The sequence below is a fragment of the Papaver somniferum genome, chromosome 3 (assembly GCF_003573695.1).
Source record: "Papaver somniferum cultivar HN1 chromosome 3, ASM357369v1, whole genome shotgun sequence".
Lineage (NCBI taxonomy): Eukaryota > Viridiplantae > Streptophyta > Magnoliopsida > Ranunculales > Papaveraceae > Papaver > Papaver somniferum.
In genome coordinates this window covers 102,811,649-102,826,677 of record NC_039360.1, presented here as the reverse complement: position 1 = coordinate 102,826,677, position 15,029 = coordinate 102,811,649, and the positions used below count along the sequence as shown (strand labels likewise).

At 38.1% G+C, this 15,029-nt stretch overlaps 1 protein-coding gene across 1 annotated transcript; it reads right to left on the bottom strand.

Annotated features, from left to right (window-relative positions):
* Positions 1-1,094: 1,094 nt before the first annotated feature.
* LOC113359811 lies at positions 1,095-1,796 on the bottom strand. Its single transcript, XM_026603388.1, has one exon. The coding sequence runs from the start codon at positions 1,794-1,796 to the stop codon at positions 1,095-1,097; it is 702 nt and encodes a 233-aa protein (XP_026459173.1).
* Positions 1,797-15,029: the final 13,233 nt, after the last annotated feature.

The window sequence follows — 15,029 nt, the reverse complement described above, 5'->3', positions numbered from 1 at the left end:
TGTGCCTTACAGTAATGAAAACATAGGAGTTGAGGAACCCACTAGTAGAGTCTATTCATATGAAAACGCACAAAATATAAGAATAAATAACATGTTAGTTGTCAACATATCTCGGAGTCGTCACCATATCACGTTCTATTTTTATTTTTCCATATTTATCTATTGTTTCTCTAAGTGATTTGGTGGGGCACCAGTATCGAATTGTTATCACCGCTAGGATGAAATATAGTGATTGAGTTACTACAAAAAAGAGACGAGACCAATTTTACCAAATGGTGTACATATACAAAAAAAAAATTGACACTTGGATAACAATATGTGTGTGTTCTCCCTGTCTCCATCGCCTAAGCAAGCGTGGAATGCACGATCCATGGGAATTACCATGTAATCTGCTGACAAGAATCATGCGCTTGGATTCAAAAAGATCCAACCATGTTGTCGATTTGAAAAAAAAAATATTGTGTTGAATAAAATCGATCACTGGTTCCCTTGTATATGCCAGTGAATTGATCTAGAATTAAGTTTATCAACCGCTGGTTCCCTTGTATATGTCAGCTGTGTTGATATTAGAATCCAGACCAGTAGCTCAATCCAATAAGTTTTTTAGGTTTGTTTTGGCAGTGACCTTCAGACAGATATGGGAAACACCGTTCACCTTAGTCAACAGTCCGCCACCATCTAATTTCTATATCTATCTTCTTAATCTTTTCATGTGATTGTGGTTGATTTGATTCCGAGTATTGTGGTTGTGTTCAACTTTCTGATAAAGCTATATTACTAATTTATGAATTAGATTTGAAAATGGGTACTTCCTCCTGTAATCATTGATAGTATGCCAATTACAAAATGTTTTGTAATGTACTCAGTACAAATTGGACACCAATTACCAGGAATCGTAACTCTGGTTCCTAACGAACACAAACTTTTCTATTTTAGCTAACAATAAACTTTCATTAAGGAAGAAGAGAAGGTTCTTACAGCTTTTAAAAGCAATCATTAACCTAACTCTAACGGTCAGATACTATACACATGTCATTATCTGATCGGACACACACTAACCAATCCCTACCCTATTTATTACAGCACACAAAGAGTTATATGGGAAGACAAGGTGCCATTAAGAGAGTTATAGCATACAAAAGACTACGACATTGCCCTCTTCTGAAAAATATCCTTGTCCTCAAGGATAAAATTTGGGTAGTGTGATCTGATGGAAGTGAGGTCTTCCCAAGTAGCATCTTCATGGAAAGAATTGGTCCATTGGATAGGAGTTGACGATGAAGTTGTTTGCCAACCGGCATGGTTCTGGATTGAAGGATATTCTCAGGCCTCATGATAATTTCACCAGCATGATCAACAATGGGCAGAGTAGGTGATGGAATATGTGTCTTACCAATGTGCATTTTCAGCTGAGACACATGGAACACAGGATGGATTCTGGCATGTGAAGGAAGCTGCAATTTATATGCCACTGACCCAATTTTCTGCACCACAGGGAAGGGACCATAGAATTTGGCTGGCAGCTTAAATTTTTTTCTTAAGGAGACTGAAGCCTTCCTATATGGTTGGAGCTTCAAGTAAACCATATCTCTCACAGCAAAGACCCTGTCAACTCTGGATTTATCAGCATAAAATATCATCCGCTCTTGAGCTTTATGAAGAGATTCTTTCAGGATATCTAGCATTGCATCTCTTTCTTTCATATAAGTTTCTACAACAGCTATTGTAGTTGTTGCAGTTGAGAGAAAAGCCATGTGGGGAGGGAGATAACCATACAGGGCTTGAAATGGTGACATCTTGAGGCTAGTATGAAAATTAGTGTTTTACCACCACTCAGCTAAGGAGATCCAGTGAGACCATTGAGTTGGCTTGTGACCTGTAATGCACCTTAGATAGGACTCTAGACAAGAATTCACCCTTTCTGATTGGCCATCAGTTTGGGGGTGATAGGCTGTACTGAGATTTAAATTAGTTCCCAAAGACTTAAATAGCTTTTGCCAAAAGTGACTAGTGAAAACTCTATTCCTATCAGAGACAATTGAAGAAGGAAGGTCATGGAGCTTAAATACCTGGTTCATGAAAACTTTGGCCACAGATGCAGCTGTGTAGGGGTGTTGGAGAGGAATAAAATGGCTGTATTTGGTGAGTCTGTCCACCACAACCAAGATGACACTCTTCATATAACTTAAGGGAAGGCCCTCAATAAAATCCATAGTGATATGCTGCCAAGCATGTTCAGGAACAGGTAGAGGTTGAAGTAAACCAGCTGGGAAAGGACTCTCTCCTTTGTTTCTTTGACACACATCACATTCAGCTACAAAAAGGAGTATTTATTGCTTCATCTTGGGCCAAAAGAAGTGGTTCTTAGCCCTGACATAAGTGGCATGTATGCCAGAATTCCCCCCAACAGCAGATGAATGCAGAGTACTAAGGATAATTTCTCTTACCCCATTACTAACTCCAATATAAAGTCTGTCCTTGTACCTCAGCACTTCATCTTTGTAAGAGTAGTTGGTAACAGAGGTAGCAGAAATGAGTAATTGAGAAATGAGCTCTTGAGCTTTTGCATCATCTTTGTAACTTTGCAAAATGTCAGTCACCCAATTTGGTTTTGAGATGGCTAGGGCAGAGCAGTTGACTGAATTATGTGGTCTTCTAGATAAGGCATCTGCAACAATATTTTCCTGGCCTTTCTTGTATCTAATCTCATAGTCAAATCCAAGCATCTTCATTAACCATCTTTGTTGTAAAACTGTTGTAATCTTCTGCTTTAGAAAGTATTTAAGACTTTGGTGATCAGTCTGAATGATGAATTTGGTTCCTTGGAGATAATGCCTCCACTTTTGAACAGCTTTAACAATTGCAAGAAACTCCTTTTCATAAGTGGATAAGGCCCTTGCCCTGGGTCCCAGTGCTGAGCTAAAAAATGAAATTGGCTTGCCTTCTTGAGTCAAAACAGCACCAAGGCAACCATCACTAGCATCACTCTCCACTATAAATGGCTTAGAGAAATCTGGTAGAGCAAGTACTGGTGTAGATGTCATTGCAGCTTTAAGTTGCTCAAAAGCAGAAGTAGCAGTTGAGTTCCATGAGAAGGAGTTCTTTTTGAGTAGATCAGTGAGAGGCTTGATGAGAGTGCCATAATTTCTGAAAAATTTTCTATAATAACCTGTTAACCCCAAAAACCCTCTTAATTCCTTGATAGAAGTAGGTGTTGGCCAGCTCAACATATCAGCAATTTTCTGTGGGTCAGCACATACTCCTTCAGTGGTGATAATATGGCCCAAATACTCCAGTTGGGACTGACCAAAACTGCACTTAGAATTTTTGCAAAAAGCTGGTGCTATCTGAGTAGAGAAAAGACTATTCTTAAATGCTCCAAGTGTTCTTCCATGGAAGTGTTGTAGATAATAATGTCATCAAAAAAGACTAAGACAAACTTCCTCAAATAAGGACCAAAAATATCATTCATAAGGTCTTGGAAGGTAGCTGGTGCATTTGTAAGACCAAATGGCATGACCTTGAACTCATAGTGTCCATGGTGAGTTCTAAAGGCAGTTTTGTGGATGTCGGCAGGGTGCACCAAGATCTGATGATAGCCAGCACGCAAATCAATCTTTGATAAGAACATGAACCCTTTTAATTCATCTAGTAATTCATTTACAATAGGTATAGGGAACTTGTCTTTGATTGTGATGCTATTGAGCTTTCTGTAATCAACACAAAATCTCCAAGAGTTATCTTTCTTTTTAACTAGGAGAATGGGAGAGGCAAAAGGGCTATGACTGTGCTGAATAATGCCAGTAGAAAGCATTTCCTTGACAAGTTTCTCAACTACTCCCTTTTGGATATAAGGGCACCTATAGGGTCTGAGATTAGGTGGTTGAGAATCAGGTTTCAAGGGAATAGAATGATCCAAATCTCTATGAGGAGGCAATGAGGTGGGTTCAGCAAAAATGTATTGAAATTCATTAAGAAGTGGTAACAAAGGTGGAGGGGCTGAAGGTGTAGGAGTGGAAGTAGATACATAAAACAGCTGACCAATAAGCCCATGTGTAGTTTTGGTGAAAAAATTCTTAACAGCTGCACTACTCATTGATAATAAGGAGGGAGGGGAGGGAGTACCAGTTAAGGTGATCTGTTTCCCATCATGAAGAAAAGAAATGTTGAGTTTAGAAATATTAAATACCACATCACCTAGCTTGCGCAACTAGTCAGCCCCTAAGACCATATCACACCCCCCAAGTGGTAGCAGTCGAAAGTCTTATGTGAAACGAGAGCCCTGCATAGTCCAAGAAAGCTGTGGACAAGTGCATGTTCTGACTGTTTTCTCACCATTTGCAACTGTCACCAACATGTGTGCAGTATGCTCCACCTTACAATTGAGCTTAGCAGCTAACGCACAATCAATAAAGCTAGTAGTGTTACCCGTATCGATAAGAATAAATATAGAATGACGTTTAAGAAAACCAGGAATACATATAGTATCACCATTCGTATTACCAGTAAGAGCATGGAGTGAAATCTCCATATCAGATTCCATTGGAGATTCGACAGCTTCCTCAAATACTTCTTCATCTGTCTCAGTGTCTGGAGTATCAGAATATTCATCTTGGACCATAAATAGTTGTGGTCTTCCTTTGCAAATGTGCCCAAACTTGTAAACTTCATCGCAATTGTAACACAAACCTTTGTCTCTCCTCAAACGCATTTGTTCTGGTGTTAACGTGAAGAAGGTTTTGTGTTGGTAGGAGAGTAAGATTTTGGGGTGGTGGGTGCCGATTTAGAGAAATTGGCATTAGTGATGATGGGTTTAGGAGGAAAATTTGGTGAAGAAAAAGGTATGGATGAAGAAAACGACGTAGAAGAGGGTTTGTTGAATTTAGGGAGTGATTGGTGTTTTTGTTCCTCCATTCTGTCTAATGAAAAAGCCTGACTCAAAGATTGAGGGTTAAACATATAAAATGAGTTGTGAATCTCTTCCTTAAGGCCACTGATAAAGCTCAAAATGAAATAACGTTCATCCAAGGATGGATTATGGGCAAGTATTAAGGCCTTAAGTGCTTCAAATTGGTCAAAATATTTCTCCACAGAATTCAACTGCATCAGTTTACTAAAAGACCCAACAAAATTCTCATCAACCGGATTTTCGAATCTAGAACAAATACTGTGAGCAAAATCATACCAAAGAATGCGATGACAACCCACTTGGAAATTTAAGAACCACTTATCTGCCTTTCCGTCAAGATGTATGGCTGCAATATCCACTTTACGTTGTTCTTCGATGTTGTGCAGAAAAAAATAACAATCACATTTTTTAATCCAACCCCTCGGATTGTCGCCGTCAAATATAGGAAAATCAAGCTTTGGTGCTCGATTCAGGTGTTGGGTTGAAGCGTTAGGAAGGAAGGTACCAAAGACTGGATTATTCTGGTGAAAAGAGTCGCCGTCATGATTGATTGGATCTTGAACACTAGATCCAGATGGTAGTGGAGATGATCTGAGTAACGCTGCAAGCTGAGTAGTAAGAGTTTTGACAGATTCGGCTGTCTCCTTGCAGGTTTCCGTTGTTGCTTTAGATTCAATAGATAAGGTACTGAATTTTTCATCGATAATTTGATGGTCTCGTTGAATGATTTCGAATATCTCTTTCACTGTTTTTGGATTGGAAGCTCCCATGGTAGAATTTTAGGATGGCTTTGATGCCAAATGTACTGTACTCAGTACAAATTGGACACCAATTACCAGGAATCTTAACTCTGGTTCCTAACGAACACAGCCTTTTCTATTTTAACTAACAATAAACTTTCATTAAGGAAGAAGAGAAGGTTCTTACAGCTTTTAAAAGCAATCATTAACCTAACTCTAAAGGTCAGATAGTATACACATGTCACTATCTGATCGGACACACACTAACCAATCCCTACCCTAGTTATTACAGCACATAAAGAGTTATATGGGCAGACAGGGTGCCATTAAAAGAGTTATAGCATAAAAAGACTATGACATGTTTAATGTCATTTTTAGACTTTTCACAGGTAGTTGGAATTTCGAGTAAAAGGTTTTGTAGGTACACCTCTTGTAAACCTTCACGAGACTATAACTCGTCCACTAGGGACACGTAGGGGTTCAAAGGATTGTTATTTATGCTAAGAGTAATTGTAGCCTCGACGAGATGGAGTTGTATGTATGTTTTATAATTATTTTATTTGATTTACTCGAGGACTAGCAAAGTCTAAGTGTGGGGGAATTTGATAGGTGTCTAAAACACCTTAATATTTATCTATTGTTTATGCTTTCTTTGTTATATTTTCTTGTAAATTATGTATCTTATTTTTGCTATTGAGTGTTTAGGTACTTTGGAGTCATTTGGAACAAAAGAAGAAGAAACAACGCAAAAGTCTCATCTCATGTGCAACTGTGGTTGGAGACGAATTATTTCTCATTATTTGCTTCTATTTCTTAATTTCTATCTGAAAAGCATGTCGGCTTCAGTGATGCAAATATATGTCTGAAAGCACGACTTCTTTAGTGATGAAAAGAAATTAAAGATAAGAAGTGGGTTTGATATGTAAGAAGCGGCTGCTGCTGGTGGAAGAATTCGAGGAAGAAGAAATCATCAAAATGGAGCGAAAAGGAGATATTTAGAGCAGGCTAAAGTTGCGCAAGAAGGAGCGAAGAATGAACTGTCAGTTTTGTGAGACTGACAGGCCAAAGAGTACATGGATATCCCTTATCCGAGTTCTGGATGCTTATGGTACTTTTCATCATTACCACACCCTAAATTTCAGAAGAGAATTCATTTCTCTATCATTTTTCTTCTAATTAAGAGGAGTGTGCGGCTGAGTTTAAAGGGGTGAATGTAGATATGGAAGATGAAGGAGGTATTAGCTGAGATGTTGGTCGAATTTGTGAACCAGAGAAGAATTTGAATTGCTGATGACTGGTAGAAATCAGAGTGAGAAGATGATGATGTTTCTGTTGAACTCTATGGAAGTTAGGGTTTGAAGAAATTGGGTTTCTGCTGCTGTAAGTGGATGTTGAGATGAAACTGAGATCGAAATTGAAGATTGCTGTAAATTGGTTTTTGGTCATGAATCAAGAGATGGGTTCGGTTCAAAATCGAGTTCTAAGTAAGTTAGTAGGAAATTCAGCTAGGACTTGTTGGATTGAGATTGTGCTGCAGCTGGAGATAAAATTGGTGGGTCTCTGAGAAATTGCAGACAAGGGTTTGATGGGGCTGCGAGTATTAGCTATGGTCACAATGGTTGTGGTAGTATTGAAGTGTGGTGTTCTTGAATTTGAAGATGAAAGAAAGGAGATCTGTTGCTGTTGTGGATAAGGTGATGCTGTGAAGAGCAAGATGGATCTGAGGGTTTGAATCTGGAAGAACAAGAAAGTTAGGGTCATGAAAGAAATTAGGTGTTTCTACAATTGTTTAGGGGTCGAATTTCTGTGAGCTGAGACTCATAAGATGTTATTCTTGCTGATAATTAGATGAATGGCTAGGGCAGGTAATGAAGCAGTTGTAATGGTTGCAACTAAGTTGTGATTCTGGTGAAAGTGCAGTCTTGAGATGGTTGCTTTGGTTGTAACTGTGGTGAAGGGAGACTGGAGTTGCAGGTGATGGACTTGTGAAGCTAATGGTTTCTGGTGGATTAGTGGTCTGTTGCAGGAACTGAGAATTGGCATTGTTATTTGGAAGATGACTAAAATGAGCAGTGGATTTGGTGGTGACTGAAATATTGCAGTTGCAAGTAATGGCGCTGATGCTGTTGTTGGTATTTGAGCTGACATTGCAGGTGAGAGTATGGAGCTGCAGAACTGTGGATGCATCTTAGCGTTGAGTTCTGCTGCAATGAAGTAAGGGAATATGCTAGCATTGGTGGTGATTCTGTTGGTTTGTGTAAGGGACTGAATATGAAGAGCTGGTGATTGCAGCAGTTAAATGAAGTTGTTCTTGAAGCTGAGATGCAGCGGAAGAATGTTGTATGTGTTGGGTTCAGGCTACAATGAAGATGGATCTGGTGATGTTAGCAACAAGTTGCAACTGAGACTTGTGTTCATAAGCCGGAATTGATGAGATATGCAAGTCTGTGATGAATGTGGTGATGCAATGATTCAGGTGATGATAGAGTGAAGCAGCTGAGATGGTTGAACAAAGAATGAACTGATTGTAGTGACTTGTTGCTGCAATGGTTGTCTGTATTGAGCTGTGATGAATCTACAGTTAAGCGGAGTTGCAGAGTGGCTTAGAGGAAGTGTGCAAATGAGGCAGTGAACTGAAGTTGCAGTGGAACTGGTAGAAGTGCATCTGAGACAAGAAGCGCATGAAGTGCAGTTTCTACTGAGTTGAGTGTTGGCTAGATAAGAAGGTGCAAATGGGTCTGGTGGTATTGCTTGTGGCAGGATCAGGCAATTGTAGGTAGTAATATTTGGTACATAAATGGTTCAGCTTGTTACAGGTGAAATCAGGTGGTGCTGCAATGTAAGGATGGAAGGGTGTGAGCATGGGAATGTCAGTGTTGCAGATGTATGCTGGGTTATGAAGCTGCTACAACTGGTTGGTAGATTAGACGACACTGTAGATGAGAAGTGTGTTGATAGTTGGATGAAGTAGGAATGGAGTTGTGATGCACCACAATGGTGCTACACAGATGATAAGGCTCATGCAACACATAGCTCTGTCCTGTGCAAATGGCTTAAGCCAAAGCAACTCACCTCAGTCAGGCTAGTTAGATACTGACTTGTTTCTGACTTGTGACATCACTGAGTCGAGTTAGCTGACTCAGTCTGACTTTCCGAGTTGACTCGGTTGACTTAACTGTGATCGGTGATTGTTGACTTCCTCGATGCCTGAGCTACTTCTCCGTCCAATTTCCGGCAGTGGACCCAGTTTTCCGGCGACATATTTTTGGGATAATTTCTACATGGGTTTTTCTCATATATGGGCTTGGTGGATTTTTATCTAATGGACTTTGAAGACTTGGACCTAATTTTGGAACAAGAGGAGCTATAAAGGAGAAGTCTTTCTACAACTTGGGTATCACGTATTCTACTTGGAGCTAAGGAGAGAGCCGCTTTTGTTTACGCTACTAGGGTTTGCTTTGCTTTCATCTTCTTTATTTGATTATTGATTATTATGAACTCCATAGCTATGAGTGGCTAATTTTTTCATTATTTTTTAAGGATGTAGTCATATATCTACAACTTGTGCTTGATTAATGCATTAGTTTTCTCTCTTGATTATCGTTCAAATCTCTACTGTTTTTAATAATCACATGATTGATGTATTGTGATAGGACTTAGATGTTTGTTTGGTTAAGTGGACAATTAATTAGACTTGCATCCTTGTCCATAGCTATTTTAGGTTTTTTCATCGAGCGATAACCCCAAATACAATTAGCATGATATGATCACGGTTTGTAGTGATACACTCTTGTAATCATATGTAGAGTTTGACCATTGTCCGAATTGTCATGCGCAATGTATGACAATTGCATTGATTAGCCTAGTTCCAAAACTGATAGTATTTTTGAATGATGTTGTAGTAATGAGGTTCAAACTCTCGGACTTGTGAATATTAAATTTAAAGATTTAATAAAATTATATACAAAAATATTAACAAAGTGGGCGAGAGGTAACCAAGACACTAGATTCCACTATGACGCAAAATTGAATGATACATATTTCAAAACTCTAATTATCTTTTAAGACTCTTATTTCTTAATTCACAAATAATCTGGAAAATTCTCAAAAATTAATTGTATCCCCTAAGCATAGATTATCTAAACAAAGCATAACCTATCTAATTGAATCACAACTAATGAAGAAAATTTTTGCAAACAATTAAAAACTCTGCAAAAGCAGTGATTGAGTGAACTATAAATTATAAATTAGAGAGAATAAATAATTACCAATTATTCATGCGTAAATAGCTTCCTCATTGCCTTGGTTGTGAGAGAATTAGCCGCTCATCATGTTGGAAAACCTCTCAAAGAATTTCATTGATGCTCAAAAATGGTTTACAAATGATGAGAATATGAGAAATACAATAAAACCGGGTTTGTAACAGTTATAAGTGTTACAAACCAGCTGTTACAGAAAACGACAGACGGAAAGTGCTGTAAACACTGTGCTGCGACCCTCGCCTCTGTGTCGCTGACACTGTTAAAAAACGACTGTCTCTGGGAGTCTGTTCTTCGCGTTCTTCAGCACCAGCAGCAGCAGGAAGCTTGATGTTCGTCTTGATTTCTCACTCCTCAGCCCTTCTAAATCCCCCCAAAATCTCGACCCCCTCTCTAGGACTCCCAGGGAATCTATTTAATGAAAAAACACGCGTTGAATCTCCTCCATTAATCCCAAATAATCTTCTTTTACTCGGGATATTTTCTTTTTTTTTTATCAATGATTTTGATATTTACGCATCTGCAGCTGGATTAAATTCCTTATAAATCTTCTTCACGTTCCAAAGTGTTGATTAAGGCTTCCAAACACGTGCAGTACACGTTTAGATTCACCACAACTCGTGTAAGAACATGTTTTTCCTCCAACTCCCTGTTTGGATTAAACCAAGTTATCCAGATAAATTTGATCGAAACAAACACCCATACTAGCTTTGTTAGGACATATCACAACTACCCATGAAGTTTCAGCGATTGAATCACACAAAAACTCCTCCAAAATCTGATCGAAAACTCTGCCATTGTTGCTGCCATTTTTCCCGCCTTTTTTCATTTTTGAATTTTGGGAAGAAGATGCCCTCCCCTTAATCCTGTACGGGTGTCCCTTTAGAACTTGCCCTGGGGTGCAAATAGTATTTTTGGGCGTAAATAGTAATTTTTCTGGGATTCCTTCAGCGCATTTCTAGGGTGCCTTTAACACATTTCGGGGGTGTAAAACACCACTTTTCGAGCCAATTTCGCCGCAAGAGCTTATTTTTCCAAAAACATCTACAAAAACATAAAACATCATAATAAGTACGAAATCGAGTACTAACAATACAGAACAGTGAGGACAAATTAGACACAAAAATGTGTCTATCAAATACCCCCAAACTTATTATTTGCTAGTCCTCGAGCAAAAATAATAAAAAATAAAACCGAGTTAATCTCGGGAGGGTTTACCAGAGGTGTACCCACAAAACCATTACTTCTAATTGGTCACAAGTATCCAAAGAGCTATGAGGACATACGTATTCTCAACCTATCTCCAAGTAACTAGAATGCCAAAGAAATTAAAGGTGTCATCTCTAAAGATGACTGAAGAAAAGGGGAGACACATCTGCAGTACTGCTAGATAAAGAGATATCCGCTACACAGCTAGATAACAATTTACATGGCCATGAGAGAAGGACTTTCAAAACTTGGATCTTCGCAACTTGTGATGTCTTGGTGTCATGGATTCTAACAACTTATATCATTTGCTCTTATAACTTCAACTTTGATTTTTGAATTATTCTTTTCTATTGTTGCTTCTAAACCTAAAACGTCTTCAACTTTCTTCATAGATTTTGATGTCGCTCCGCTTGTTGATGATGATAAGTTTCTACTGAGAGAGAGTCGCAATCCAGTAACTAAGACTACATTGTGAGGTTGCTTTGTCTTTCTGGCATTTCCTGACCTACTTGCCTTTCCATCATGTATGGTTAGGTCCATCACGATTACTCTCTAAAAGGAACAAGTTCTCTCCTGAATTTCAAGGATCTCAATGTCTTTTTCTCTAATGTCTCAAAAGGTTGTTATCCCTAGCATTCCAATTTCTATCTTTTTGGTGAGAAAAAGTATGTAAACTTAGCTAACCGGATACCATGTGACGCTAGAAGTTTCAAAAGTGCAACTAAAAAGTTCTTCCCCACCCCCAAACTTAAATCTAACATTGTCCTCGTTGTTCTAAAGATAAAATTAAAAGCATGAACAAGGAGAAACTGTTACCACTTGAAGAAAATGAGTTAAGGAAAGATATTACCATGTTGCATGAGCATGGGTTACCTCCCAAGAAGTGCTAAGTTTAAAGTCTTCAGCCAGACTTAGGAAAGGATTAGTCAACTCGAACCGTATAACAGTAGCCGGAATAACTGTGGGTCTTCAAAACCAAATAGAGCTGACCAAAGGAAACTGCAGTAAACCAAGAAAATGAACAAGACTAGCATGCCCTTACCTAGTTTCCTGATTAAGACAACTACATCTAATTGTGGTTCAGGTTCAGGTTCTATAAAAGGGTCTAAATATATTTCTTTAGGCTGCAACTCCTCAAAAGTGAGATCCGAATTATTAGGTCCTAGAGTCTGTAAAAACTCAAATAAAAATTTAGAAGCATATAATAATAGCCTAAATAATTGAGGATCCTCTAAGTCAATCTGGTTTGACTTACAAAATTGACCACAGTGAGGGTAGTAGTCATTCTTAAGAAAATGTGTTGATTCTAATTTCCTAAAGCATTTAGGTTTAGTCTCATAACTAAATATTCGACACATTTGAAATATAAACGTTCCCACATTTGGAAGAAAACTATTTGGTGGGAAAAAAAGTCAATAAGGGTATCATAGCCTGGGAAAACCACATCAACCAGATGATGGGTTTCTAATGACTGAACTTCTTCCTGGACATTATTAGGTTCGGGAAAACGAGTATGAATGTAATCTTGTAAAATGGTCGAGGAACAAATATCAAGTCCTAAGTGAAGGGACTTTCTGAGAGTTAAAGGTAAGGCACTAGGAAAGTGATAATCACCCCCAAACTTAGAGTTTTAGTGTCTCTAGCTAGACTAGTCACAATCTCCCTAATTTCTAGATCGTCATATTCTTGGAAATGGTCAATTGATTCTTCTAAGTTATTATCAGGTAGTGCATCTTTACTCATCTTTATGGGTCTATCTTTTTCGTCTACGACTATTGTTTCTAAGTCACTAGACTCTAAAACAGCATTTTCGGAATAAACCCGTTCCTCAAAACCACTATCGACTTCGTAATCAAAAGGAAAAACTACATCGTCTAAAACGGTGGTATCCCTAATCAAATCCTCATCCTTTTGAATAGGTGAATAATCATAAAAATTATTTAGATTTGAGCTAGAAATAATATAATCATTATAAATCTCAATTGGATTAATAGATTCCTGATCACTATGCCTACAAATTTCAGATTCTTCATTACTACTATCCTCATCATCATAGTAGTACGAAGATGATTGAACCTTATCTAAAAAAGTAGTTTCTTTTATTCTAACCTCTTCATCTTGATAAAAATTATCCTTATTTTCACGGGTGATATAGGAAAGAATGTATTGGCAATCAAGAGTAATTCGAGCAGTTCTTTCTTCCGTCTCTAATTTAAGCCTACGTGTTGACTCAGCAAACTCACGTGTTGACTCAGTTAACTTACGCGTTGACTCAAGTATCTTACGTGCTTCATCGAGAGGAGAGGAATTATAAGAATCCTGCTCGTATGACCGGTGGGCATGTGGATAGTAATTGGGCTCACCATGGTATGACCCATATCCTTCAAAAGGATGGCGTTCCCAACCACTATTCCCAACATGGTCATAAAAAGAATGATGTCCATATTCAAATTCAGGTCGATAATCATTGTATTAGCTTCTATCATACCAGTTCGACATTCTTAATTGCAAGGTAATTCTACACAATCACAAACAAGGCTGACTCGACCAAATCAAACCTATAAAATCTAGCAAACAACAAGCATGATGGCTCCACTTAGATTGTTTCTAGACCAGCTTATAATCTTTCGAAAAGGAATTCGTTACAATCTGAGCAAACCTCTCTGGAATCAATCCGAGTTTAAGTAAGTTGAATTGAGACGAAGGAAGCTGCGAGGAGCTTTGATACCCAAGGTCTCACCGGTATTATAAGGCGGCGCATTCACGCATTCAACTCGCAGAAACCATCATGAACTTCAAAGTATGCTCAAAAGAGTAACCAATATTTTTCGAACGACTTTACTATTAAGCTCGTTACCTTATAGGTCTCGTTCTAGTCAAAATTTTAAGCTTAGGTTCGCATTTGGTTTCGTTTTCCTTAGGCGGGCAAGAAGGAAACGGTGATGAAATCCGAGTCCTTATCTTAATTTGGCCAGGCCTTGCCCTTTACTAGGAAATTAAAACAACTGTATTCAAATCCTCAGCATATATTCACCTTAAGGCATACAATAAACCCGCTGACAGGAGATTCGCGGGTGTTTCGAAAGCTTACCTCCCGTACCAGACGGGCGCAGAACCGCTGAAGTCGACTCGGTCCACGACTCCTATGTCATGTGCGAACCCGAGGGGCCGAGACGATATTGTGATCGTCGTCCTTCCCTGCAAAAAGTTTTATATTTAATGTACCCTTCCTTAGGGTTTAAAAAAAAAAATTGTCCAAGTCCAAAGTCCAAATAAAGTGCAAAAGAAAAGAAATAAAAAAAAATTACAAAAAATGGAAGGTCTCTAAAAATAAAATAAAATAAATTCTCTTTTTTTTTTGTTAATATTTCTTTCGCTCTTTTTTTTTTGCTTTGTCTTTTTCCTTCTCTTTTGGCTTTAAGCTTTGATTCCAAGTCTTTAGTATCCAACTTCAAACCTGTAATACAAAGACACACCCAAAAAACGTAAGAACAAATGAAATAAAAAAAAAACTAAAAATTCTACCTAAGCACAAATCCGCGTCGGCGGCGCCAAAATGATAATATTTTTGAATGATGTTGTAGTAATGAGTTCAAACTCTCGGACTTGTGAAGATTAAATTTAAAGACTTAATAAAATTATATACAAAAATATTAACAAAGTGGGCGAGAGGTAACCAAGACACTAGATTCCACTATGACGCAAAATTGAATGATACATATTTCAAAACTCTAATTATCTTTTAAGACTCTTATTTCTTAATTCACAAATAATCTGGAAAATTCTCAAAAATTAATTGTATCCCCTAAGCATAGATTATCTAAACAAAGCATAACCTATCTAATTGAATCACAACTAATGAAGAAAATTTTTGCAAACAATTAAAAACTATGCAAAAGCAGTGATTGAGTG

Coding starts and splice junctions, on each gene's coding strand:
- LOC113359811 (XM_026603388.1), bottom strand. CDS start 1,796: ATGTCACCATTTCAAGCCCTGTATGGTTATCTCCCTCCCCACATGGCT.